At 46.9% G+C, this 27,795-nt stretch overlaps 1 protein-coding gene across 1 annotated transcript; it reads left to right on the forward strand.

Annotated features, from left to right (window-relative positions):
- Positions 1-495: 495 nt before the first annotated feature.
- On the forward strand, positions 496-27,795 carry SLC17A9 (solute carrier family 17 member 9). Its single transcript, XM_090020420.1, has 13 exons — positions 496-853; positions 9,199-9,396; positions 11,395-11,534; positions 12,748-12,847; positions 13,621-13,751; positions 14,243-14,339; positions 15,391-15,487; positions 18,029-18,116; positions 18,411-18,445; positions 19,216-19,331; positions 20,477-20,532; positions 21,175-21,204; positions 21,334-27,795. Exons 1-13 carry the CDS (start codon positions 720-722, stop codon positions 21,495-21,497), a joined length of 1,386 nt encoding a protein of 461 aa, XP_089876546.1. The 5' UTR covers positions 496-719; the 3' UTR covers positions 21,498-27,795.

A 27,795-nucleotide genomic window follows, 5' to 3' on the forward strand; every position in this document is an offset into this window, starting at 1 on the left:
TATTTTCCTTCCAGGTATTCAAACCCATCTGCGCTGCACGGGGCCCGATCCTCTGCAGTGCCAGGCACCCAGCGCAGGCTTCGTCTTTCCACCTTGCAGGGTCCAGCTAATCTGTGCAGCTTCAGCACGACTCCCCCACCTGCAAGGACCTCTCCCTGCTGCTGGCTCTCTCTGGGCAGGCAGATTGAAGTCGCTTCCTTTCTGGCTCCTGCTTGCCTGCAGGCATCCACCCCCTTCCTTGGGTAAATGTGATCTCTTTGATTAGACCGGCTCAATAGTTGGAAAAATTGGTCTTTGTGTGGGGTGAATGCCACTAAGAAAGGGGATGGATGGCTTTGCTTCCCCTCCTGCCTTGCTTGGTTTCTGCTCCTCTCAAAGGTCCGGGTCCCAGCGCTGCATCCTTTGCAGGGAGATGCCGGGTGCCCCTTGCAAACATCCTGCCCCCAGGCTGCAGCCGCTTCCTGGAAGAGCTCCACCAGGAAGAGCTGCCGCAAACTGACACGTGGACTTTGTGTTGCACAAAATCCCCTGCGGATCGCTGCCATGGGACCTCCCTCCGCTGCCCCCCGCCTGCCCGCCTCAGCCTGACCCCCGCCTGTTGCTCCGGGGACTTCTCCAGCCTTCACGCCAGCATCCCCCCGGGCAGCATCCTTGTGCTGCAGCAGCCAGCCAGCCAGCCAGCCGAGCCTGCCACTCAAGAACCAGCTACAGATCTTTGAATGGCCTCGAGTGGCAGCAAAAATGCTCTCCAGGTGTACAGCGCTTTGCACCACTGCCACCCTCAACAGCCTGGGAAGCCTCCCTATCAGGAAGGCATGAGAAAAGATGGGACTGCGGATTGCTACTGGTCCAGGTAAGATGCGGGGCTTCGGCGGGGTTTTCTTCTTGAGACGCCGCAAAGTTTTGGCAAGCGGAGAGTCTGTCCCCCGAGCTTGAGGGATTTGGTGGGGAGCTGGACGTGCCAGCAGGAGCATGTAAAAGGGAGAGGAAGAGAAGCTTGCTATGAAGAATTGTTTGAGTTGGTCTGATAATGTCCTTAGACTGACATGGCTACAACCTACGCCCCTGAGAAGGAGGGTGGCAGACAAGGTTCTTTGGGTAAATGTGATCTCTTTGATTAGACTGACTAAAGAGTTGGAAAATTTGGTCTTTGCAAGCTTTTGGGCACAAACACCCTTCTTCAGGCATAGGGGGAGTCACTTTGGAGGGAAGGGTGTCACTTTGTACAGAGGGGCTAGGAGGGAGGGTGCTGGCTTGCTTCTCAGCAGACCTGTGTGCAGCTCTCTGCTTTGCCACAGCCTTCCTATGTGACCATGGGCAAGTCACTTATTCACTCTGTGACTCAGTTCTCCCACTATACGGTGGAGATGCTAGTGCTGCCCATCCCTGTGGGGTGTCAGAAGACTTATCCTAACCCAGCTGGTGAGCTCCTCTAGGCCTGTGGTGATGGGTCTAAGATGGACACAAGCTGCCCTCTTTATAAATCACTGCTATTTCAATCAGGCAGTATTTTAACAGTAAAGATAGTGCCAAACTACTTGACAGAGAAAGAAAATACAACTGTTACACATACAATGCAAAGAGTTGAGTCATGTTGGATCTATGTTTAGTTTGCCCTGCATGTCATTTAAGCCATTACGAGCTTTTTAATCAAATGTCTTAGTAATTATGTTTATGCTGACAATAGTAACTGATTAAGATTTAATGCAGACAGCACAATAGTTGTTCCTCCAATTAAAAAAAAAAGAAGAGTAACTTAAAAGAAAAAGGTAAGCAGCTGTTTCCTGCCCCCAGCTGTGTATCCGTGCTGAATGTCCTCTGTGGGGTGTCAACTGTAAGCGTCTACAGCTAGACCCCTCTAAGAAAATCATGTTTTAGAAAGGTATCACTGCTCAGTATTAATTAGCAGGGGCTTCTGCTGCACCGGTAGTTTTCATTCGAACCCGAGTTGATTTGGGAAGCATTACACATATCCCTGGTAGTTTTGTATTCTGCTCCACGTGTACATGATATTGAACAACTGGCTCAAATATTGTGAAACAGCCTAGTTGTAAAAGTCTTGTGCCACGTGGATGTTGTATGCTTTCTATCACAAGAGGTACCAGCTTCTTGACTGTCATCTCTAGATGTGCTCAAAGGACTCCTACTGCCACTACTACTCATTTATCGTGTCTGAGACTGTAACTAATAATCCGGGCCTGGGTAATGAAGCAAAAATGAATGTCTTTAACAACAGTAACGTGTATACATTCAGGGCGCTCTTGTGGTCTGAGCACAGTTTTAGGAGGCAAATCAATACTGTATTCTAACGTCTAATGACAAAGTAACTTTCCCTGCGGTGTGAGTCCAGTTAACTTTTTGCAGCTGTTCCAGTGACTTAGCTGATTGCTGTGAGAATTAGTTGGTTAACAGTGAAATGCTTGGGACTGATAAGAGCTATGCCTAATTGGCAGATGTCTTGGAAAACTGAAATCTCCTGATGGTGGGAATTTGTATTCTTATTTCAAAAAGATGTGTGATACTTAGTAAACAATGAATGCACAAGCGTGGGTGCATCCAGGGGAAGAGAGGTGGCTCTTCTCCTGCGCTGTGAAGAGTAGCTGAATCTAAAACCTTCCCTACCGCACGCAGTACAACGGCGCCGTTCGCTCACTATACAGTCCTTGAGCCCAGAGATGTTGGGAAATCTGCGGGTGTCAGGCAGCTAAATACATTTGAAAATCAGGTTTGATGAGTCTAGGTTTTTGGTTGGTTAGTTTGAGTCTAGTTATTTAATGAGTTTTTGATCAGCCCCCTGAGAGACCGACTAAGAGAACAGAAATAATCAGTCGGCAGGAGAACTTAGTTGATTGTTTTCAATCAAAATCAGGGGGGGAAAAAAAACTATCGATGAAAAGTTCCAACAGCTTTTACTGAATGCTCTTCTTCCCCAAGAAGATTTGGCCCAGTTGTGCCAGGCACTGCGGCTAAGTACAGTAAAAAAGACCAAGGTTCAATCTCCACAGGTTAGTCTAAGCCAGGGCGGGCAATTATTTCAGGCGGAGGGCCACTTACTGAGTTTTGGCAAGGCATCAATGGCCACGTGACAGGCAGACAGGGGCAGATAAATATTAACCTTATTAAAAATTTTTAGGGGCCCTGTGGGCTGGATAGAATGGCCTGGCAGGCCACATCTGGCCTGCGGGCCGCATTTTGCCCACCCCTGGTGTAAGCAGTGTAGATTGACCCCATAAGCAAGTGAACAGACATTCACTTTTGATTCGGGAAATGCAGCCACATGCCTGCAGAGGCCCAGGCCAGAAGTCGGGGGGCGCTAGAGCAGGCACCTTGGGCCCAGGCTAGCCCATCCACCCTGGGGGGAACGGGAGTTGCAGGGAAGGTGCCAAGCATCCTGGGATGCTGGGTCACTGTGAGTTAACTTGAATTTGGAGGAGATCTTGGACAGAAGTTCAATAAACCAATTTAACTTAAATCAGTGAAGTCTGACATTACATCCATCCAGGTTTATCTTAAACCAGTTTGGGCCATTTTTTGAAATTGGTTTACGTGCACTGAACTTAGTTGTATTACAGATTTGTACCGGTTTCCAGTCACTTATACCGGGTTTTGTGTAATGTCTGTCCCTACGTGTACACGCACCGATATGTCACCTGCCTTGGAGAGCTCACCTTCGAAGCAAGCAAGACAAGAGCGGGACTGGAAACAAATGGGCAGCGAAGGGAAGTCTCTTGGCCGTCCGCGCCAGGTCCCTGGAGCGGGGACCAGTGGTGCTCTGCACAGATGGGTGCTGTCAAATGTGCTGTACAGAGGTTTTAAAATAAGAGATATAAACAAGCCAACACCACGCTGCGGATTGAACTCCTCGCCCAAGTGAATGAGTTTCCGTCACAGAGATAAGGATTATGAATTGAGGAAAGTGACACAGATTTTCTTTTCAGACCGAAACAAAAGACATGCCAGGCATCTACCCAAAACCTTCCTGCAGCTCAAGTGCAGGGACAGAGATAACCACTTATCTTTGCAGCTTTGGGTTTTTTTCCCTGTCTTTGTCCTCCTCTTCGTGCTGCTGCTTTTGTTTGCCATTTCTTCAGTGTATTTGTTACCTCCCTTCCACAGTTCTCCTTGTGCATTTTGTCCTACTTCTCCAGCTGCCCTTCCCAAACTTTCAGGTAACTTTCCAGTGCTTCCCTTGCCCCGGCCCTTCCTTCTCTTCCCAGCAACAACACTGACAAATGCTGCTTGGTTCTTAGCTCCGGAAAAAAAAGGCTCCACAGTCCCATGTTGCAATGGCCCACATGGACTAGTACCTTGGTGATGAATCTCTTGAGTGCAAGTCCAATGTGTGTGGCTTCACCAAGCAACCTTCCCAAGGTTGCCAAGACTTGGGTTTATGCTTCCTGCTACTGTAACCCCTTGTTAGGAAAACAAGCAGCAATTGTCTAAGGTGGCTGGCCATGGAGATGAAGGAGCCTGTTCTTAGCCTTGATGTCTAAATACCGCTTTGTCCTCCTAAAATGATATGCACGTACACAACCCTGGCTCCAGCAGTAATTGCGGTCTCGTGATAGCTTGACCTCCCTCTAGTCCATTTGAAAAGTGGCCTGAAATGGCTGTAAACAGGCAGATCGCAAAGGGAGGGAAAGGAATACAGCCAAGCGAAGAGAAATAAAGTTGAGCAAATATTTGCTCTGTGTCAGCTGTTGGAGAAATTCCTCCGGCACGAAAACATGTTGAAAATAGAAGGGGCACTCTGTTGCTGGCTTTCTCTGGACTCGAACGAAACACAGGTAATTTTTGCCCTGGGAGGCTCTGAGTCATCCTAAGGAATCGATAAGCACCTCCATCGGCTGATACAAAACAGACATTGAGAGCCGGGTTTGCTTTCACCTAAAGTATTCGGCTTGTTGGGAAAGGACTGGACACTTCCAAGCTGCGCTGCTACCAGCCTGAGAGCTGGGACTGCTTTATAGGAGACACCGAGCGCAAGTCTGTGTTACAGGGAGATGGGGATGGGGATGGGGATGGGGATCTGGCTGCTGGAGTCGGCAAACCAAATCAGCATCGGGGCGGGTAACAGCTGCTCCAACATCGGTGCGTCTGGATGTCGGCTAGAGCTTGAGCAACTAGATATCGCTTTCCACCGAATGAATTTCCTTGCCGTATACACGTGCCCCTGATAATGCCCCGAAGTGAGTGCTGAAGCTGTGGCATTTTATTCCACATTTGGGATCGCCCTGCAATTTTGAGGAGCTAAGCTTTCACCCACGCAAGGCTTGCTTGACTTGCATCTAGTTCCTTTCCAGAGCAGATACATTTCCCCTCATTTTCTGCTGAAGTTGGAGATTGAAGACACTTCAGGATCTGGCCCGGCTGCCTGCCCATCGCTCCCAGCACCTCCCCGACTCCTACAGAGAGCAAGGGATCGAAGAGTCAACAGAGCATGGGGCAGGGAGTCAAAAACTGAGGATTCGTTCCCACTTGGCCACATAGTGACTTTGGCAAGTCACTTTTAGATCTGTTTTTTTGGGACTTCTCTATAACACGTACATTATGTTGGCTTATCAAACGAGGGAGACTTACTAATACCTGTCAAGCACCTTTGGCTTATCAGATGAACAACGTGATGGCCATACACAGATTTTTTCAAATGAATGATGACATAAGGTTTTTGTGTGTCCCCATAAAGCCAGCAGAGATTTCGTATAACAAGCTGGCCTGTCGCTGTTCTGAACTGGGCAGAGCATTGACTCATCTGCCGCTACTATGATAACTATAATTAGGAGAACATGCATTGGCAATGCTCTTTCCTCTGTTGTAAGCACATCCCTGTCCTTGCGGGGCGCTTCAGATGGGTGTGGGCAGTGAGTGATAGATTATAGTTGGCACTCCGTATTTTATGGTGGTGGATTTTCTGGCTGGAGAGGTTACTTAACAAGCAAGTACTATTCTGGAGTCATCTTTGTATTCCTCCCCTGGATTTGTGCCTCTGTCTATGGCTATATACTTAAAAAAAAATCAAAATAAATAGGGGTAAACAGAATACCCATAAAAAATATCCTGGTTTTGTGAGCTAATCTGCCATTTCTTTATTCTAAAAGAGTTTAAAACAAACTCAGCAGAAACTTCATTGAACTTGGTCTAAAATCCGGACGGAAAGGGAAGTATGGAAAAAAGAGACCTGTATTATTCAGTATTTCTATTACAGTACAGCTTGCAGGCAGCCAGCAGGTATCGGGGCTCCACTGGGCCAGGCCATCCACAGGCACCCAGGAAGAGAGAGCTCTTGTCCCTAAAAACGTATCATTGAAATGGAAAAGAAAGAAAAGTTCATTTACATCCATCAGAAACACAGGTTTTTAGTGGCTTGCCCAAAGACACACCAGGAGTTTTTTACAGAGCTGGGGATTAAACCAGTATCTCCCAGACCACAGCATCATCCTTCTTCACTCTTCTGTTTTCCTGTCTTCTTCCATCTGCACCTGCAATGCTGTAGGACTGTCCGGCAGGTTACCTGTGCAGTGTTACATGCATGAGTCAAGGGTAAGACAGGCAGACAGAGGAAGCTGAGTCACTGGTAATAAGAGGGCGGCCGTCCATGTACTTCGTTGTTGCTATTTAATTGCAGAACCAGCCTGAAGAGGGAAGGTTGTAAGCCAGCTCCTTGGCCTGCTGAGGATCACATACCTATTCCCTGCCTACATCTGGGTCTGATTCGCCAATGACTTGTACAGCCATTTGCATCAGTGTTAAGTAGGGGTAAGGTGCTCTAGGAAGCTTTGCACGCGTGCTGTAAGCCCTTACTTCTCTCTGAGCCTGACCCAAAGCCAGGGAAGCCTCAGGAGGCCTGTCCATTGGCTTCTCTGAATTGTGAACTGGCTACTAACACCTAACCCCACGTGCATCTTCCACCTGTGCTCTCAGTAAAGCGCAAGGACCTCGTGCTTCCACAATGCAAAGACTTAAGAGAGTTCAGCAGCACATAGCAATATTATAAAGAATAACTTAGCACTCTGGGAATGATTCTCCTGTGCCTTACACCTCGCACAGCTTCACAGAATTGAAGATCAGAAGAAACTACGAGATCGTCTGATCTACCCTCCTGTAAAGCACAGACCACTATGCTGTATGCGGTTACATCCATACTGAGCCCAATAACTTGGGTTCGACTATAGCCAGTCCTCAGGAGACTTAACTGTTGTATGTCCAGAGGCCAGCAATGGCAGGAAAATGGTTAGGAGAGGTACATAAGAGTCACTTGCTTCTATGCAAACAGGGGGAAATCCCTGCTGAATACGACTGGTGGCATTTTGCTGCCTTGTGATGATGATACAAGATGGAGTCAGGTTCATTTTCTCTTAAGGAAGAACCAAACTAGGATCTTTTCATCATGTGGTCCATAAAGTCGCTTGTTTTTAAAATCACTATGTTTTGTAGCCTCAATATCCTGCCTCTGATGGTCAGACCCAATGGTTCAAACCTGCATTTGGACTAGTTTCCCTAATAGCTTTTGTAGCGCTAAAGCAGATCTAGGTCAGAGTAGCTTCTCTCAGAGATTTCTGATGTAGCACCAGGTGGTTTTATTTGCAGGTTAATAAAAGATTGTCATTGGCTTGGCGAGAAAATGCAACTTTCACTGCTGCCTTGTCTCCTTCTAACATCAGCTTTGAAAAGTGCTTAAAAAGCCTTTGTCACTGTTGCGGTTAGTTAAGAGAGTAAGGCAGGCTGCAAGTTGGTTAATAGGCAAGGCCATGCAACTTTGCAGTTAGTTTGTGTGTGTGTGTGCACGTGTGCATATGTGTGCATGTGTGTGTGTAGGGAGAAAGCTTCCAAAGCACAGGGTGAAAGGCTGCCAATAACTCCTGCTAAAACTTGGCATGGAGCTCCTCACCCGCCCTTTCAGGAAACAAATCATCAATTATATTTCCAGAGGGTACAAGAGTCTGGCATGTTTTACTGTTCTTTTTTTTTTCTGTCTTTCTATAACAGGGCTCTTTAGCAAATTTGTAAATGGGTTGGTTCTGTTTTGGGATAACTAGACTCTCGTATCTATTGAGATTTGTTCTCATATCTATTGGAAGAAAAATAAAACATTCTTTTTTAATAAGAAAGCTAGACAAAGTCATTTTGAATGGAGAAAGCTGACATGTTTATGAGGTTGGAAAGCATGATGGCTTAATGCCCAGGTATGATATATTTGTAATACTTGTTACACATCTGTACAGTGTCCAGTCCCTGGGGTGGGGCCCCCAGCTCTGGGCACTATCCTAAGAATAAATAATGATTAATTCTCCATCCTGTAAGGCATTCACTTCCTCTTCAGTTTACAGCACAGAGAGTGACCCAGGCTGAAGTCAGTGGGCTACCCCAAAGCACAGGGATCCAACCCACATGTTGCACATTTCACAACTGGGCCCTACATTTGTAGGGAGAGCTTTGTCTTTGCTGCAGAATTATTCTTCAAAAGCAAAGATGTCATTTCCAATCTACTCCTAAAACCAGACCAAAGCCTGCACAGAGCCCAGTTCACCTCATCAATGGGGCTGGTATTCTTAATATAAAAACTAATAATAACATGTTAACCAAGTCCTACCCCGTGTGTCCTGGCCTGTTTCTTCCTCCTTCTGGACTGATCAGCCCACACCCCTGCATCTCTCTCACTAGGCAGTTCTTTCCACCTCCCTTCTAGTTGGGTGGTGTAATAAGGTACCCACATATGCAAGTAAGCCTGAATTACTGCTCCCTTTCTCAGCTAGATCAGCACATTGCCAGGACAGGGTACCTCAGGCCTGCTGCCTTGGAATGCAAACTTTTCATTTATGTTTTAAATTTTAAGAAGAACAGTTTCTAATAGTATTGACTGTGGAAGCAACCAATGAACTGATGCATGCTCAGATTCACAGACCACAACCTGGGCTAATTCATCTCTTTCAAATGCTGTGATCCTTGCTATGGAAACACTTAAACAAGGGATTCCTCCCACTATTGGATTTAGGTTAAGGCAGGTGCTTTGAGCATCAGTGGCAGAGTGTGAAGCTGCCATTGCTGTGACCTTTAGCTCTTTGAAAATAGACCTGTCTGACTTGCAAAGGCATGCAACAAAACCTGCCTGACCCGTGTATCTGCACTGTGAAACAGGAATTGTCATCCGGTCAGCTTTAAGGTTCATTTATTTCCATGTCTCTCTCTTGATCCTTGCAGGCCTGAATCTCGAACCTGGACTGTGATGTTACTGCTGGGGACTTGCCTCCTGTACTGTGCCAGGGTGACCATGCCCATCTGTGCCGTGGCCATGAGCAGTCACTTTGAGTGGGACAAGAAGCAGTCTGGCATCGTCCTGAGTAGCTTCTTCTGGGGCTACTGCTTGACTCAGATTGTAGGAGGGCACCTGAGTGATCGGTACTGGAAATTTCTCATCTATTATCCCTTGCTCAGGGCTTTCAATAAAAACTCTTGGCAAGTGCTTATTGTGTCTTCCCCCTCTTCCCTTCTGTCTAACCCCTTGCCTTGTGTCTTACCCTTCCCTATCTTAATATTATCACTAGCCCCTTGGAGGGGAAGAGGGCTGAAAAATGAACTCCAAAGTGCACTGATCACATCTAGTCCTGCAAATTACAGCCCCTGGCAGCGGACTCAAGCACAAGACAGCTGCCTGCAGGACCAGAAGCAGTGTAACCACATCTGTATGTGCTTTTAGCAGGCAAATTGGTGGGGTGGGTTGTGAGCTAACTGGGCCTGTCACTCAGTGCTGCTGCTTACCTTGTTATTGTGCCCTGTGGACATAGCTATGCTGCTTCTGGTCCCAGAGGCGGCCTGCATGGAGCGGCAGGAAAGCTTTTTTGGATGGATCCAAACTCTAGTAACTCAGCTGGTGTCCTTCCACTGATTTCAACAGATTCTGGCTGGCTCACGGGTGGTTTGGATCATGGCTTGGATGCAGCAAACCCTGTTGCACGGTCCACATCTGCTGCCCGCAGGTGGTTAAGCATCTCTCCAAAAGTTAAGCACTGGGCTTGTGTAGATAGCAACTTTCAGATGGTTCATAGCCAACCAGAGAAGGCAGTGTTCCCTGCCATGCAAGGAAATCCGGTCTGTCTCTCCTCTACAGATCTGCTGTCTTCCTCCTCGTTGCAGCCCCTCTGACCCTTTCCACCTTTCCACACCCCTTGATTTCTGCACAGCTCCTCACACATCTGTGCTTGTTCACAGCCCCCAGTCATGTCTGGGTGAAGGACGTGATGCATTGTTTGTGCAGGTTAATGACATTAAAAAGAAAAGCCTCAAACCCAGTCAACTGTACGGTGGGGATCCTAGTAATTACCTGCTTGAGTTCCTTTCCTGAACTGCAGTATCGTCGAAGAAGAAGGCTTTCCTGTAAATTCGCGTGCAAGAAACACATGCCTGGAGAAAGCCATTATCTGTGCAGTGCCCTGTGCTGTTTCATTATGTTCTTTAATAGAGTCTGCAGCCACGGTGTCTGCAAGAAACTAATGTTAACAGACAAGCAGCGCTGATGCTAAGGCAGATGAAACAGTGAATGCCGTCATCCTCTAAGAAAACAGAGCAAGCCAACAACATGAATATCCACTGCACCGGAGTTTCTTAGCCATGCAGTCGTGACTGCCTCCTCCTTATATTGCTAAATGGATCCTGGCTGGGGGTGGGAATCTCTGCCCTGCTTGCGAGCTGCTGTCTCCTGCTTTAAACTCCACCTTCCCTCCCGGCTGAAGCCATCCTTGTTTCTATCTGCTGTTGGCCCCTGGGTCCTTTTTGTGCTTCTCATGTGGCCAGGGTCTAGGTTGTAGCCGTGTTGGTTGAAGGACATGGGCAGACAAGGTTCTTTGGGGAAAGCTGATATCTTTTATTTAGACCAACTCATATAGTTGGGAAAATTCTTCTTTGCTATTCCTTCCTTCCAGGAGGAGCATGCACTGACTGCAGATGCTTCCTCAGCCGGACGAATGGTACTGATACCCAAACGCTTGCAAAGAATTTTTCCAGCTACTTGAGTTGGTCTAATAAAAGATATCCGATCTACCCAAAGAACCTTGTCTGCCTACTGTGGCCTACATTTATTGTGGCCTGCATTTAGCACCCATGCTGGTGCCCGAGCATCTCTGAGGAAGTGGTTACCCTGGCTCTTGGCTAGTTAGACACTGTAAGTGAAGAATCATTTGTCCCGAACAGTGCAAGCTGGAATGCCATCTTTCATCCCTACCGTGTGCAACTGCTGCTGGAAGGCAAACGGGGATTTCTCCCATTCCCCTGCTCCCACCGTATGTAGTAGGACTTCCCAGCCCTGCGCTGGGTGTAATGCCATGTTGCCCTGCTGCATGCTGCCCTAGCCCTATTCTGTGCCCATGTTCCCTCCTCATGTAATGCTTGCCTGTCTTTCAGGATAGGAGGAGAAAAAGTCCTCCTCCTCTCTGCCTCCGCCTGGGGTTTCATCACTGCTATCACCCCGCTGCTCACTTACGTCAGTTCTGCCCACCTGATTTTTATGACTGCCTCCAGATTCCTCATGGGACTCCTGCAAGGTGAGGACGTACGCTATGCGGATGGGTGCGTCCCAGCCGTCCAGGAAAAGGCTTACGGTGCAGCTCAGTCTGCGGGACTGCAAATAACAGTGAAGTGGATGCATGACAGGGCTGGTTAGAGTGACCTTCTGGATCTGCGCTGCCTCCAGCATCTGGGCTTGCTAAAAAAAGCAGATTGGTTATCAGATTGACCCCAGGGAAACATTTCCCCATGACTAAGTGTCACTGTGAGAAGCCTTCATGTAGCAGTTGCTGCAGCGTAAACACTTCATTCTGCTTTTTTCTCTCTCAAAATTTCCTCAGGCACCTGCATTTTGGGTGTTTTTAAGCAGCTTTGATCTTGGGGTCATTTTTCTTCTCCTTACTGAAGGAGATCTTGGAACTACATAAGCCTATTCATTGCCAATAGGTTAATTTTGCTGCTTCTTTGCATATAACCTTTTGAGCTTTTGCCTCCTCAATGATGGGTGCCTGATACTTCATTAGACATAATGGCTTATAACAAAAATCACACTGTAAAATGTGGCTCTGCAGCAAGGGCCATTTCTCCTTACTTATTTTTAACCCCTTTTTTTCCACGTCCATTTTTATTATTTTGCAGTCAAATGTTTACCAAGGATTAGATTCATCCTGAATAGCATCCCTCCAGTTGGAATTACCCAGTGGTTTAGCTACCAATACATAAGACAAAATTGGCAACTATTTTGGAAGGGTTTAAAAGTTTTCCGAGTATTTTTGTCCCTTAAAAAAATGATCAGTTTTGTGGTGCTGAGCAGGGGTGGAAGTCCAGCTATGTGGTTATATCCTGAGATTCAAGTCCCAGCTCTGCCATAGACACTCTGCGTTACTTTTGGCAAGTCGCTTCATTACTCTTTCCCTCGGTTCCTCAGCTGTAAAAGCGCTGCACGTCCCCACTTCAAAGTTGGCAGGGCAGATGCAGTCATCTGTATACCGGGCTCAAAAAATGACACCAGTGGAGGTCACCGAATAGGTGGATACAGAGAAAGTCCAAGCTAACTTGTCTGTGGAGCAATGGGATGCCATCAGACACCCTCTTGGCTCAGTGACTTCATTCTGCAGCATTATTTTGGATAAGCTGCAAACTTTATTGATTTGCCTGGAGCTATGGTTGGGTTCCCGTTGATTTGATATGAACTTTCCTATGCATGTCTCACTGACGGTTCACTGACACTTTCCTCTCCATTGACGCTAGGGGTTTACTTCCCTGCCCTAGCCAGCCTGTTCTCTCAGAAGGTCCGAGAGAGCGAGCGAGCTTTCACGTGCAGCACGGTGGGGACTGGCTCCCAGTTTGGGTAAGTTCCCATGCTCCCCTGGCTTTGAGCAGTGAGTGACAAAGTCTAGGGACAGCAGTGCCATTAATTATTGGGAGCAATAAGTCCAGCCCAAAGTGCAAAGGGAAGCAGTGTGGCCCAGTAGGAAAAGCAAGGGACCGGACAGTCTAACATCCTGTGTTCTGCGCACAGCTTTTCCACTGCCGTGTCCTGTGACCCAAATACGTTGTTAAACTTTTCTGCACCTTATTTCCTTTCTCCATGAAGCGAGGGCAGCAATACTGTCTCACCTTTGCAAAGCATCCTACAACAGATGATCTGGCTTTGACCTGTGCTGAAATGGGAAGTGTTTGCATTTCAGTGCAAGTGGTTAGCATGCATGTAAGAGGTGTGTGAGATGCTTTGTAGCGTCTCATTGGCAGTTGTTCCAGGGAAGCAAAGAGACGGATGTGCAACTCATGCAGGTTAACTCTGTTCCATCACTTGAATGAAGCAATGCTGATTTATACCACGTCAAGATCTCTGGCCCTGAGTATTCAATTAGGAACTTTGGCAGTAGTAAGTGGATAGTCTGTTGGCTGGCAGAGTGGCTTTAATAACAGGGCAGCCTCTCCATTCAGACTTGTGGCAGGAAGGATGAGCCAGTGCAACAGTATGATAAGATGAATCGCTCCCAAAGGCTTTATGAATAGCATCCAGTGACCCTCAGCATGCTCTTACTGTTGATTCATGGGCTTGGAGTTTGCCCAAAGAGCCCTATCAGGCTCATGATGTGGTTGTCCTTTTTCTTCCAGGACGCTGGTGATCGGTGGGGCAGGGTCCCTCCTTCTGGACTGGTATGGCTGGGAGAGCGTCTTCTATTTCTCCGGGTTCCTCACTTTGCTCTGGGTTTACTGCATGTGCAAATACCTCCTCAATGAAAAAGGTAATCCCCTTGCCATGCTTGCTCACGTTGGCAAATGTCAATCACCAGGCTGCACATGATGAATTCTGTCTGTGCATAGGGAAGATATTTCAGACCTATTAAAGCATCCAAAGCCAGCTAATATGTTTTCACATATTCCGCCGATCGTTTCCCTACTACACAATCATATTTTAAGCAGTTATAAAATGAAGTGTTTAAAGGTCAGGGGGCCATTGAGCTAATGTGGTGAAGGGACATGTAGCCAGTGGTGCACAGAGATCACATCATACTTGGCTGCCTTTGATTCTTCAGCCCGAATGACGTGGTCCCCCTTTATGGCACGCCCTGGGCAGCCTTTGACGGGAATCTGGAGCAGGGTTTGAATTCAGGCCTCCAGAGTTGTAGCAATCCTTCTGCCATTGCACGCCATGGGTTTCAAGTCTAGAATAAAGTAGATACAGTGCATTTGTGTAGATAATTAATCAGTGTATCTTTGAATTTCTCTCCTGCAGGACTCATCATCTCTTTTGAGTCTTTAGCGAAGGGCCTCTCATTATCCAAACGCACCAAAGTCCCATGGAAGAGGCTCTTCAAAAAGGCCCCTATATGGTACGTACACGTCCCCGAGGCAGGGGGTGCATTCGCTGCGTCCCTCTCTCAGCTCGATGCACAGACTGGTTTTGCTGCCAAGTTGCCCTCATTCATTTCACATGAGCAAATCTCTCTGAGGTGAGGCGCGCACTGAGCGTGTGGTCATTACTCTGACGGTAACTCCAGAGTAGCTCACCCCTGAAGCTGCTTTGCTTTTGCCACACACCCTGACCACAAAGCAGTGCAGGTGATGCAAATGCACATGACGCACTAATAGAGTCAAGTCTCTCTGTGCACTTGGGTGTTACCTGAGGCGGCCTCCCCATAGCTCCGGTCCTTTGTGCGTCGTCACAGCCGGCATGCAGGCAACAGCCGCTGCTGGTAAGAAGTCAAGGGCTGTTCGAAGGGCATGGGTGCTGCAGTCTTTGTTTGTGGTGCAGAGAGAAACCACCCAAAAATGCCCTTTTTCACTGTCTCCTCTTTTTTTTTTCCAAATAAGCAAACTCTGGAAACATTCAGCGCTTGTAGATTAGGGCTCTGAGTTTTATACTGAGGATCATCCAGCCTGGAAGCAAAGGGGCGTGTTTTGTGTTACTTGTGGCTATTTAATGAAGGCCTAGTACACGAGTTGGGGAGACTTATCATATAGGGGGCTCCAATGATACCTAGGAGATAGGAGGAGGGCCCTTCTGGCCTTACTCCTCCTATGAAACTGAGGACACATGGAGTATACTCCAGGGCTTTGGGAGGGGAACAGAGGACTCACAAACGAGAGTGAAGCTCTTCATAACACGAAGACAGTAATTCTCCCTTGCCGGGTCTCAGGGTGGTATCCTGCCAGATGCGGCTCTTTTCTAAACCTTGTGTGCCAGCGGTTATGTACAGACACCGCTCTGCTAGCTACATGGAGGTAGTACTCGTTGTCTCTGGAAACATCTCCAGAAGCCATTGATAGGTTAATTCATAAGCCAGAGATTGCCTTGAAATACCGGGTCGTTGGGATTCCCCTTTCCCTTCTGTGTGATCTACCATCTCTAGCGCTGCTTTCTTCCATTATACGTATTTGCAGGGCTGTCATCGTAGCTCAGCTTTCTACCGGCAGCACGTTTTTCACCCTTCTCTCCTGGTTGCCAACCTTCTTTAAGGAAACTTTTCCTGAGTCCAAGGTAAGCAGAAGAGGGTCCACGAGTGCAATACAAAGAGAGGTCTGCAGGCTTCTCCACACAACCACATTGCTCCTGTAAGGACTAGGAGTCTCTTCACTGATTTCCATGGGCTTTCGAAGAGCCCGCACAAAAATGATCCTCCTGTTCTCCAAACCACTAGCACCTGGAGGTTGATAGGGGCATTTTTCCCATCTCGGTTTTCATTTTGATTGGCCCAGTCCTTCTGTTTTGTTCTTTAGAGTTTGCCCAAATTTTATGTGGGCTCCACCTTGCCCCAGGGATCCCTGTAACAAGGAGACGGGTGTCGGGGAGTAACACTCAGGTTTACTACAAATGGAAACCATGGAACCAACCTCCCAAAAAATGGCATCTTTTTCCTTGCCCCTGGCTTTCTTTGTGGTCCAGAAGGTCTGCTTGGAGCTGGGGTAGGAGAGCGCCCGCAGGTGTAGATGAGGGAGAAGGATGGCGGCAAAAGGTATTTGGGGGCGAGGGCAGGGATCAGGCTGAGAGGAAGGGAAAGTGGGTGAGGTTATTTGGAGGGAGGTGGAGTGCTCTCCCCCGCATTTCCCCTGCATGTATCTCTGGATAAATGGTGGCTGCTACATGCCTATACAGCTGATTTTTGCAAGTGAGGGCACTGGCAAGTCTGGAGCATCAGTTTGATACGTGTCGGGGTGCATGGAAGTTTGCACCTCCCGCACATCCCTGCTCCTCTAGGTCCTGACACATGGGCCCTCAGACCTACTGGATCCCATCGCAGGATCCCATTCATAGCGCTTAGCTATGCAAATACACGGATAGCCCAAAGAAGTGATGCTCCTTGGGCTTTCCATCCGCTTTGGCATCAGCTTGCTGCTCTTACCTCCCCTAGGGACGCTTTTCTCACAGGGTTGCCCGTGGTCTCTAGGTTACCATGTCCCTGGGAAAAGGATGGCTTTCAAACCGCACAGAGCTCACAGGAGCAAGCAGTTTCAAACAGCTCCAGGCTCCCGTGCTCATGGGGGGCTTTGTAATTGTTGCCAAGCTCGGAGGCGCCCTGGTAGTAATGATCATTAATAATTAATACGCTCTCTTTTTATCTACAAAGTGCTGAAGCCCAAGGGCTTCTCCGGGCTCAGCGCAAACACTCCCACTGTACTGAAACTGGGGTCTGAGTCTCTTGGGTGAAGAGGTCGTATTTCTATGAATAATTCGCCTCGCAGAGTTCCTCAGATTATCTTCTCTGTGGCAGCCCTGTCACGCATTGCTGTCACTTCCTTTGCCACCTACAAATATCCTTTTAACATTACATGTGCAAGGCACTTTATGGCAACGCATGATATTTATATTGCAACCACGTATTGAGCCAGCAACCTATTGTTGTAACGAGAGAGCTGCACACCTCTTACACTGGGCTTGTGTCGCAATAATTTAACCATCTGTTAAGCATCAGTTCCTGGTGCCCTAATGCAAGATGCTGCATATAATGTTCCTGCATCTGGCCATCGCTTCATAAATATTAATAAAAATGTGCATACATGCTACTTGAATTTAAAGGGTTGACAAAGGAGGCTTACTGTGGTAAAACTATGTCACCTACTGGCCAAATAGACATGCTGCAGGTGAACTGGTTTTCTTCCTTTCTATACCCAGCGAATACTGAGCCCGCGTCAAGAGAACCCTACAGTTTTGGGCCCAGGTTGAACCCAGCGGGTTTTCCAAAGCACTGAAGGACATTAGGTGCCTAACTCTTATTTGTGGCTCTCAGTGGATATATCTCTAGGTACCTAAAGACCTCTGAACATCAGGCACTTGATTCTGTAGGAGCCTGGGTTTCACTGAAGGCCAATGAGGTTTAGGCTCCTAAGCTACTTAGGTACTTTGATCTCTCCAACTGAGAAAACCTGATACATCTGTGAGTGAAAAACAGCTAACAGCAACAATTCCCAAACAAGACGTTTCTTACCAGGCTCAGCACCCTGGCATTAGATGATTTAGTCCCATCTTCTCAGCTTCACAATAGTGCTGCTGATATTACAGAAGCTGAAGGCTGAATTTAGCCGGCACTTCTATTCATCACCCGGGAGGCTGAATCAAGTGTGCAGCCTTGTTTCTCCAGGTATATCGGTTCAGGGCTCCAGGAAACCTTTTTTTTTTTACTAGCAGCCTTTGCTATTGTCAATAAGAACAGTTATGCCTCTCAATTACTGATATAAAGCCAGTCGCATATAATGATAATTATGTATATAGCATTGTAACTGTGCATGGTATGTGATGGGCTTTATCCTGGGGTGCGCTGATATAAACCCAGTTGGATATAATGATAATTATGTATATAGCATCGTAACTGTGCATGGTATGTGACGGGCTTCATTTTGGGGCGCATGGACTGGGACAGAGAGTGGGTGGGAAAACATTGTGGCAATGTAGTTTAAAGCTCCTGCGTTAGGTGAGGGCAGGGTGAATTTATATCAGACGAGTTAGCTGCAAACAAGCCCTCCTCTGGTAGCAGGAAACGGCGTTGCTTTGCAGACCTCTGCTGAGAGAGTCTCTCCTTCCCAGGGCTGGGTGTTTAACGTGGTTCCCTGGCTGGTTGCAATCCCGACAAGTCTGTTCAGCGGGTTCCTCTCTGACCACCTAATCAGTCAGGGTAAGAGACCCTTGGGGTTTTCCCCAGCTCTCCCCTTCCACGATGCAAAACAGGGACTGGATGGGAAGAAGTGGGTTTGTTGGAGGGGGAAAAGGACTGGATTTGTTCTCCCGGGAGATACCCAGGTCCTCTGCACCTTTGCAGCTCCCTTTGTCTTCTCTGGGAGTCTTATGCACCCAGCAGAGAACCGATTCTGCCTCTGTGCATTCACGTTACCATCCACGCCCCTGGCACAAGCACAGAGCTATCTCTGTTAAAGTCTTCTTGACGGGAACGCTGCCTTTTCCTTTTCAGGGTACAGAACGATCACTGTTCGGAAGTTCATGCAGGTAAGAAAGCGAAAGCCTGTGAGTGAAACAACCTCTGTCTCTGAGGCTGACATGTAAAGTAAGAGAGCTACCAGTGAAAATCAGATTAGATCTCATAGGGGAGCTACAGTCAAGGCTTTGATTGCAGAAAGGATGGTGGGAGATGGGCAGAAGGCTCAGTAACGGGCATCGGTGGGAAGGAGAATACAGCGATAGGGCATGGGGTTGTGCTGGGGCTTTGACACGCTTTTATGCTTCAGCAAGGTGTGGACATTTGTGGGTGTTATTGGGGGGGGGATTTCCATAGAGAAAAAAAAACAGCATCTTTTCCCTCTGAGTGACTCTCTTCATTTTGCATGAAGGCAAATGTCAATAGAAGAATGAACAAGAATAAAATCCCCATGTCATGTTAACCCGCTACTCGGCCTGTGTCTCACGAAGTGGCACCTGCCTGAGCAAGCAGGCAGAGGCTTTCCAGGTTGTCTGTATGCAAAGGCAGCAGAAGGTAGAGATGCCCACGGCCACAGGCAGTCGCTCTGAAAGTGAGAGCAGTCACACAACACGGCCCTGCGCCTCTGCTGAGACACAGACGTTGTTAGCCTGGGTGCAGCGCTGTCCTGGGTGTGATGAGCAAGCGCAAGCGTGTAAGACGCTCGGGTGAATGTGAAGGTGTTGAAGTTGGGAGCACTGCTTAAACCTCATCACTGGATGCCCCTTACGTTTCAGAATCGCAAGCTTGTCTGCTTCTCATCACAGCACATCCCTCAGATTTTCATTTCTTGTCCCTGCAGGTCATCGGCTCAGGAGTATCGAGCCTTTTTGCCTTATGCCTGGGTCAGACCTCCAGTTTTTGCAAAGCAATAGTATTTGCATCTGCCTCAGTTGGTCTTCAGACCTTTAACCACAGGTAATTCTAGAGCAGTGACACTTAGCTTCTGAAAACTTATGCATCTCTGAATTAATTAGTCTATAAGATGCAGCTCTGCCCAGCCTTTTGCCAGACTTCAGGTTAACATAGCTAACTACCTTTCTTAATTTCTACAGAGAGCTTTTCACAGGAGGCCTTATGGTCCATGGAGAAATTGAGATGCAAAGAGGAAAGTGACTTTTTAAGAGTCACTTTTCTATCCTTAGCAGGTTATTAACCCTAGGTACTAACTTCCTTTGGATTTGCCTTTTCTTGTTCTGTTCATATCTAGACTGGGTGCCTGTTTGGGTGCTTTGGTCAATTAGTGCAGTAACAGGATGAAACACTATGGCCTGAGTTACCCCGGGGCTCAGAGACCTTGAGAATCCATGAAGCTAAGCACCCAACATTGGTGCTGGATACTGGAGTCCAAAGGCCAGGAAGTGAGAGCCTGTGAAGGGAAGCCTGTGTACTTATTTGAGCAGGGAGAAGAGTCCTGGCAAGGTAATGGGGGTGGATTTTAGTAGGCTAAAGATGAACATGAGCAAAAGAAGCTGAGTTTTGCTCTGGTCCTCCTAGAACATCTTCCCAGGTAGCGATGGCCATCTAGTCAGCCCTGCATCACCTGTGCCTTTCCACGCGTACCGAAGCACTTTGCTGCTTCTTGGCTTGGGTGTTTCCAGTAAGCCATCTCTTGGTCCCCGCTGGTTCCACCCGCCTTCTCCTTTTCCGGTCATTTATTGGGCATGATTAATGGAGTCTGTGGTGCAGGTGTATATTTGATGTCATAGTTTGATCCTTTGGGGTGTAATTGCTCTAATTAATAACTACAATTGGGGAAAAATAGTTTCAGGGGTGCCACCTGGATTTCCCTGAGCTGGGGATATTATTCAAAGTTTTTTTTCACAACCCCATTAGCAGAGAAGAAGTTAACCAGGTTAACCTGAGTCAGGCAGCAGGCAGGGTACATTTTGCACTTTATTCTTATCCCATTACCTGGGTTAGATGTTGTGACCCCTTTGTCCCTATGGGTTTATTGATTGCTTGCCTCTCCTTCTGTTCCCCTTCGTGTAGCAAGTAGCTTGTTTGCCTTGTGGTTTCCCATAACACCCCCCACATGTAATTTTTCTTGTGTTTCTGAACAGCGGCATTTCTGTCAACGTGCAGGATTTGGCACCATCCTGCGCTGGCCTGTTGTTTGGTGAGGATGTATTTTGTATGGTTTTTATCCACACAGAAAATACAGGCATGCAGAGAGGGGATCCTTCCCAGGGGAAGTGTGTGTGTGTGTGTGTGTGTGTGTGTGTGTGTAGGTGAACACAAGTAACTGAGGACAACCCAGAGGCTGCACTAGAGTTTCAGGCATGGACAGGGGGCTGAGTTTGGCTATATTTGCCGACACCCACAGCCAGCTTTGCAGGGGCAGAGCAGCCACTCATTGTGCATGTTAAAAAAAAGGTTGACAAGGACTGCTTCGCTGGTTTTCTCAAGATTTGGAAGTGGAATAGGGTGTGCATGTGGCCACGGCACAGACTTCTGCTTGTGCTCATTCACATGCTCTCACCTGCCCTTTGCCGATGCAGGTCACTATATGCATGCCCTTCAAAGAGCCCAACACTCGAGCACAATCAGGGGTCGGATAACTGAAGAGGCGTGTACAAGGGTTAGTATTTCTAGTGAGCATTTCCAGAGAGGAAATTTTGTCCGAGTCCAAAGCAAAGCCATGGAAGAGGTGCAGACGATGGTAAATGAGCACATGTCAGCACCTAGCAAGTATTTCATGCTGAGAAGCAATGCACGTGCTTTGATGTGATGCAGTGGTTTCTGGTTCTTCCCCATACAGGTGTTGGAAATACTGGTGGAGCCCTGCTAGGTAAGGGACTTTGTTGAGATTACACCACCCATGGGGAAATTTTTTACAGCTGGTGAAGCTGATATGCTGGGGCAAGGATCCATCTTGGAGCTCTCACTTACATCTCCCTTCTCCTCTCTCTCTGCTCAGGTGTGGTTTGTGTGTACTTAGCTGGACATCTCATTGAAACAACTGGCTCTTGGATTTCTGTTTTCAATCTCGTGGCTACGGTTAACATCATTGGGCTCTGTACCTTCCTGATTTTTGGAGAGGCCCAACGGGTGGACACTGTCTCTGCATACATAGATCTGTAGTCTCTGTCTAGAGGAGCTGAGCAAATGATGGCCATCAAGGAGGTTTCAGAGTGTTGTACCTATTTATCGCAGCTGGGGAAGTGATCCTTTGCCAAAGAGATGATTGTTTCTTTATACAATTTAAACAGGAAAAAACAAAACAAAACAGAGAGGTAATATTATAAGCCTGAATGAGACCTACTGGAGGGGAACCCAGAATTAAAATTTTGCTCCGGGCTCTGCCTGATGGTCTGCAGAGCCTTTTGCCTTTCTATCACCCATGTGAGTTTGACCCATGCCACTGGTGACTGAGCAAAGTAGCCGCTGGCTCGTGGTGAATGAGCTGGTAGCTTCAGTCCGGTTCCCAACGTGACAAAAAGCACCACCCCACTTGGGGTTTAACGGTCCCTTTGGTGACAGAATCAGCCGGGGAGGAAGAGCCCTTTGAGAGCAAACGGTTGTCATCCCGGACCTAGCGGAGGAGTCTGAACAGAGTGGGAATCACATCCTGCAAGTGTCCGTCCTCGGCTGTTCTGGACCCGAAGGAAGGACTTTAGTTGCCAGGGCTGCCCGTCGGTATTTGGCACCAGCACTAAATGAACGTAATGATCCAAAGGACTGGACCTCAGCCCTCAGCTCGCCCTTGTATGCTGAAGTAGTGCACCAGGCACAACAGGGACTGTCAGAGCGTACGAGGGAGTGGGCGAAGAGCCAGATTAGGGCTTTGTCCTTTCAGTGAATTTCCGACACAGCGTCCGTTGCGGGCAATGGACGCACAAAGTCTTCTTCGAACTGTTTAGCCGTCCGCTGTGAGCGTGTCTGACGAGCGGGTCCATTCTGTACTGCAGATACATACTATCAAGCACCTTCTCCTTGATTAAGTGTATTCCCCGTTTGCATTCAGAGTTATTCCAAAGAGACTGAAAAGCGTTTATATGGTAGGGCTCATTTCTGCTTTTTAGATCCATGCTACTGAATCCTTACCAAAGGGAGATAACTAGCCATAGATGCTTTTGAACCCGAATATTTCAATTATTATTATTTATTCTAAATGCCAGAAAGACATTAATCTATTTGACGCACGCAAAGGCCGATTTTGCACACCCGGTTGTGTAGAACGCCTATTAAAAATCAACAGTGGTTCCAGGAAAGAAAGGCTTTAAACACCCTGCAATGTTGCTCTTGTAGGACCTCTGCTACATACGAGAGTTAATGCAAAATCATTAAACATCTTTCCCTTTTCTGCACATGCCCCAACCTAAGAGCTTAAAAAGTTGCATTTGTTCCTCCTCTGTGGGTGTGTTTTTGAGGTTTGGGTGGTGTAGGACCACATCTTCCAAGGCATTTCTCTCTGGCTTTCATCTTCAGATCTCTGTCAGATTAGTTGTTAGCTGGGAAGCTCACAGCTAGGTCTCAGTCTGGTGTAAAACAGCACTGTTTCAGGGTGCAGAAAAGTGACAGTTGATATCAATTGCTGATCTGGCGTTCACTGTCCCAATGCTGCGCTCAAAAAAACCTATGCATGCCAAATCTGCTCATCCAGATTTTTTGCCCCCTCCTTGCGAAATTTCTGCTCAGAACATATTTTACAGCCAAGTTAAATGTCTAAATACAGAGGTTTCTAATGAAAATCCTGACAGCACTTTTAACTACAGAGATGTCAATGGGTGCCACTAGTATACCGTGAGCTTTTAGCTATAATGTTGTATCAGCAGATAACGGGGCTGCCATCCAGTGTCATCCCTGCCATTTATAGCATGCTTATGACCGGGGTTTGAGGCCAGAGAGATGAGCACTGTCTTTCTTGTGTGTTTTTTTTTCTCCACTCGTGGCAGGCTGCTGATGTACACCAGTTGCTTCGTATCCTTGACACTGCTGGGGGTGTTTTAAAACTGGCAGGAAAGCGAAAGGTGATGTGGTGACTATTAAACAGACCTTGCAGAAGAGACCACAGGGCTGAGTCTTTGAGATCAAACTTTTCTTCTCCGGTCAAGCTTTTGCTAAAAATGAAGCAAAATGAAGCACAAAATGCACCCATTGTTGCATCCTACGTTCCCAGCCTCCTGGGGCTCTTTGGCATTCGAGTAGGCCCTGGATAGAGGTATTGTGAAGAGCTTTAAGGGGATCTTCACTTTTATTCAACATATACTAGCCAGAAATATTGCTGTTCATGGCCAAGAGCTCATATGAGCCTTTTATTGCTTGAGATTCAATATGTAAATCAGGAGTGGTGTCAGGTTTGAACTACTTACAGTGGGAGACATGAGAAAGTTTATAATCACATATAACTTTGCAACATTTTAGTTAAACTCATACAAACCCCTGTGTTTCGCTCTTCTTGCAATTCAGTTTAGTTTAAATGACTTAGGGACGGGCATCACCTAGCTTAATATCCTGGAAGAAGCCTAATTTAAACTGAAACGAGTCTTCCCCATGCAGCCTTTTGCACATGTTAAACAAGATCAGTGTAAGGCTATGCTTTAATTGCAACCAAGGCACATTTGCATGCGAGCAAACCTGAATTTCCCAAGCTCTGGGAAATTTTCAAGTTGAGACCTTAGCAACAAAAGCCCAAAACCAAACTAGCACTGCTGGCTGTGCCATCTCTAGTCTTTTCATTGGCAGCTGACATTTTGGTAGGTAATCTTGGATTATTAGTCTGTATAAATATACTGCCCTGGTATATCATATATCTAAAGAGGGTTTGATGCATTTTTTCATGCATTTTGGTAAGGTATTGACACCATTTTTACATGGTTGTATTTTTTTTTTAAACAATCTTGCCAAATCTTGCTTGTTTGATGTTTTTTGCTGCAGTCAGAAAGACCTATAAATAAAGGAAGCCAGTCAGCTGGACAAAGTCTTGTCTTCATTGGAATACACAGGTTTTGCAAAGATATTCTGGTGATTTTTTCGACCACGTTTGATTCCTCTGCATCATTTCTGCACCTTATGAATTCCAAACTCCGGCCTCAAACCAGGCATTTGATCCTATAAATATGTGCTTTTTACAGAAGGATGCTACGGATGGATTCTCACAAGTCTAATTGGATCCTCATGTCCGAACATTGTGGATGAATCTTGAATCCTGGAAAGATTTAATTGAGGTAGCAAGGACTTTGTGGGGTAAGCAGAGAAAGACAGGGCTTTGAAAATGTCTTTGTGTTGTTACGGGGATACTAATACAATAGCACTTCATTATGGGAAATCTGGGTAGCTCAGTCTGCAAACTCTGCCCACTGACCTTGGCAACGGGGATCTGAATCAGGGATATACAGCATAAATTTCCATGAGCTTGGGCTTAGATGCTGTGAAAAGATGTGCCCAGACCTGTGTGTCCAGTGAAGAGAGTGATTTGAATACAGAAGACAGAAAGGGAGGAAGGGAAAGAAGCAGGGGCAGGGTTAGTGCAAGGAGAGGCAAGCAAGCAATATACCCATAGGGACAAAGGGGTCACAACATCCAACCCAGGTAATGGGATAAGAATAAAGTGCAAAATGTACCCTGCCTGCTGCCTGACTCAGGTTAACCTGGTCAACTGCCTCTCTGCTAATGGGGTTGTAAAAAAAAAAACTTTGAGTAATATCCCCAGCTCAGGGAAATCCAGGTGGCACCCCTGAAACTATTTTTCCCCAATTGTAGTTATTAATTAGAGCAATTACACCCCAAAGGATCAAACTATGACATCAAATATACACCTGCACCACTGGCTCCATTAACAACGCACGTCCTTTCTCTGGGAATGTACTGTCGATCCCATCTTGTGCTCTTCCGGTCGCAAGAGCACCATCGTGACCCGAGGAAGTGTAGGGGTACTTGAGGTGTGAGGTGAGTTGGGAATAGTTTTCACTTGATAATCCTGCTGTGTGACTGACCTGGAGACCATAAGACTCAACATCCCAGTTTGGAACAGGCTTGCAGGAAATGCGATAAGTTATCAGAAGTTCAGCTTTAATGCAATCTGCACACCAAACTTATTTACAGAAGAAAAACCTTATAAAGGAGAAGTAAATCCCCCTGCAGCCTTTTGTATTTTTGTTCTGCTCTTCTATGTTTAAGGCATGCAGTAACACATGCAAATCAGCAATGGCGTGCACCATTGGCCCATTATGCACCCAGACATGGCAAGGACATGTGTAAGAGAGGCATTCGCATTCCTGTGCATGGCTCTGAAAAGCCCTGGTAGATGAGGGTGAGATGGAGTCGCTGGATTCTCAGCAAAGCTAACCAACAAAACACCAACACGGCTACAAACTGCATGCAAGATAACAAGCATAATGTTCTCTCCCCTGTATGTAACTCATAATCTGTCAGCAACGTTTCGTATCAGTTACCTTCCTTTAAAAAAGGCTCATTTTTATTCTATGTAGCTTGGCAGCATCCCTTTAATTGGCTGTTTAATTATCCAAAATAATAATAATAATAATAATAATACATCCTTATCTGAGAATTTATGCATCTGAATTTCCCCGTGTTCCTATTAGTTGCGATAGTCTTTTATTGCATGTTTAAGACTCTCCAGATAGTAAAATTCCTGTATGTTAATCCTTCACAACTCACATTTTGAGTTAACAGTCAGAGAGCGCTAATTACTACTTATTTTTAATTGCACAAGTGACTATGTTAATCACCAGCTGAGAAGAGTTGTCCTTGTGTGTCTTACCCAACAGAGATCACCCTCAATAAGGAGAGTTCTGTAAAAAAAACCGTCTTCCCAGTCCAAGCTAATAGGTTAGTGCAGATTCCAACAGAGGGAGCTATTAGATTTGGGATACATCAATTCACATCTAGATTGAAAACTTGTTGACTTGGTTCTGAAAATCTGGAGAAAACGGTGCAATTAGGCTTTGAGTTGTTTCCCTGGCCCTGAGCATCCAGAAGAGAGGCAGCACTATTTCCTCCTGAAGTTTCTGACCGCCGGTATTTGTATACAGATACAGGCCCATCCTTCCCTGGGTATATTCTGTTACTTGCTTTTCTTCTTCATATGCGTGTTCAGCTATTCCTAGGAGAAACGAGCTTAGGGAGACATTTTTTGGGGGGTAGAAATAATTGTAAATAGCAGCTGAGACCTGAACAGGCCCGTCCCCTCCCGGATCTGTAACAGCCTGTGTGTGTGGGCGTTCAGGTTTAACGTTTCACCTTTGCCCCTTTGGGAAGCAAATGATGAGTAGAGGTAAGGAGTGGTTCTGGGATATTAGGAGGGGGAGTCAATAGGGCTGTTTCTATTTAAATTGTCCAGAGCATATTCAGCAGATGACACACGCCCCAGGGTGCTGGATGGATAGCTTTCAATTGCAGCTTGCGTGCCTTTACATTGAATAATGCATTTAAGCAGAGTAAATACAACCAAGATGAAAATATCTGCATTGGGAAAAGATGAGCTCAGATGGCAGCGCTCCTTTCTACTGGCACTTTCCTCCAGTACTCTGAACTTGGCTTTCTTCAGGAGAATGGGCAGCGCCAATGCCCATCAGAGCCAACGGACCCCCCGACTTCCAGGGGCTCTGGAGCATGCCCCAGAGACACGAGCACGATAGCTCTGCCACAGACACCTAGCACGATAGCTTGCAAAATGCCAGCGTTTATTGCCGCTGTGACCTACTGCACACCAGGTCACGAGGAATTTTCCATTTCAAACTTTAATGTAATAATTAAGATGTCTATTAAGGCCTTTACAGATTGACTGCTTTGTAATTAAAACCTCGGGGGGAGGGATGGGAGTGCAGCAAAGGGCATCAAAACCCTTGCCAGTAATTTGAAATCGCGCCGCCCTCCCCCTTGGTTTCTCTGCGTTTGTTTGAAATCGCTTTCCATCTCTATGTTTTTGTTCATCGTTTGTTCTCAGCCCAGGTGGTGGCCAAAGAAAATCTAGGGAGCATCAACAGCAGCCTCTGAGAGCATGGATGTGACTGGCTCTCACTAAGACCATAATGAAAATGACTTTTCAGGGTGGTTGACAATCGTTGGGGCTCCATTCTGGCAGAGCATGGAGAATCACCTCTCGCCCCATCTGCCTTGTCTAGTTGGACTGTAAGCTCTTTGGGGCAGAGACTATCTATGACAGTGTGTATGTACAGCAAAAAGCAACTAGCTCTGCAGGGGCCCACATCTTGGAGTGATGCCTTATAGGATATAAGAATACAACACACAACTATTAGGATGACACTTCAGTGATTTCCCCTATGGGCCCAGCACTCCAGCCCCTCCGATCAGTGGTGGATGGGGGACATGCTAGCTTTTATTCCAATAATGAAGGGGGAGAACACCCTCATACAGTGATACAATACCTTATCGCTCATTCTAAGGACTGAAGATA

This window comes from Crocodylus siamensis, chromosome 10 (genome assembly GCF_052110815.1).
Source record: "Crocodylus siamensis isolate JL-2025a chromosome 10, ASM5211081v1, whole genome shotgun sequence".
Classification (NCBI taxonomy): domain Eukaryota; kingdom Metazoa; phylum Chordata; order Crocodylia; family Crocodylidae; genus Crocodylus; species Crocodylus siamensis.

Coding starts and splice junctions, on each gene's coding strand:
- SLC17A9 (XM_090020420.1), top strand. CDS start 720: ATGGCCTCGAGTGGCAGCAAAAATGCTCTCCAGGTGTACAGCGCTTTG. Junction 11,535..12,747: donor CCTCATGGGACTCCTGCAAG/GTGAGGACGTAC, acceptor CATTGACGCTAG/GGGTTTACTTCCCTGCCCTA. Junction 14,340..15,390: donor TTCAAAAAGGCCCCTATATG/GTACGTACACGT, acceptor ACGTATTTGCAG/GGCTGTCATCGTAGCTCAGC.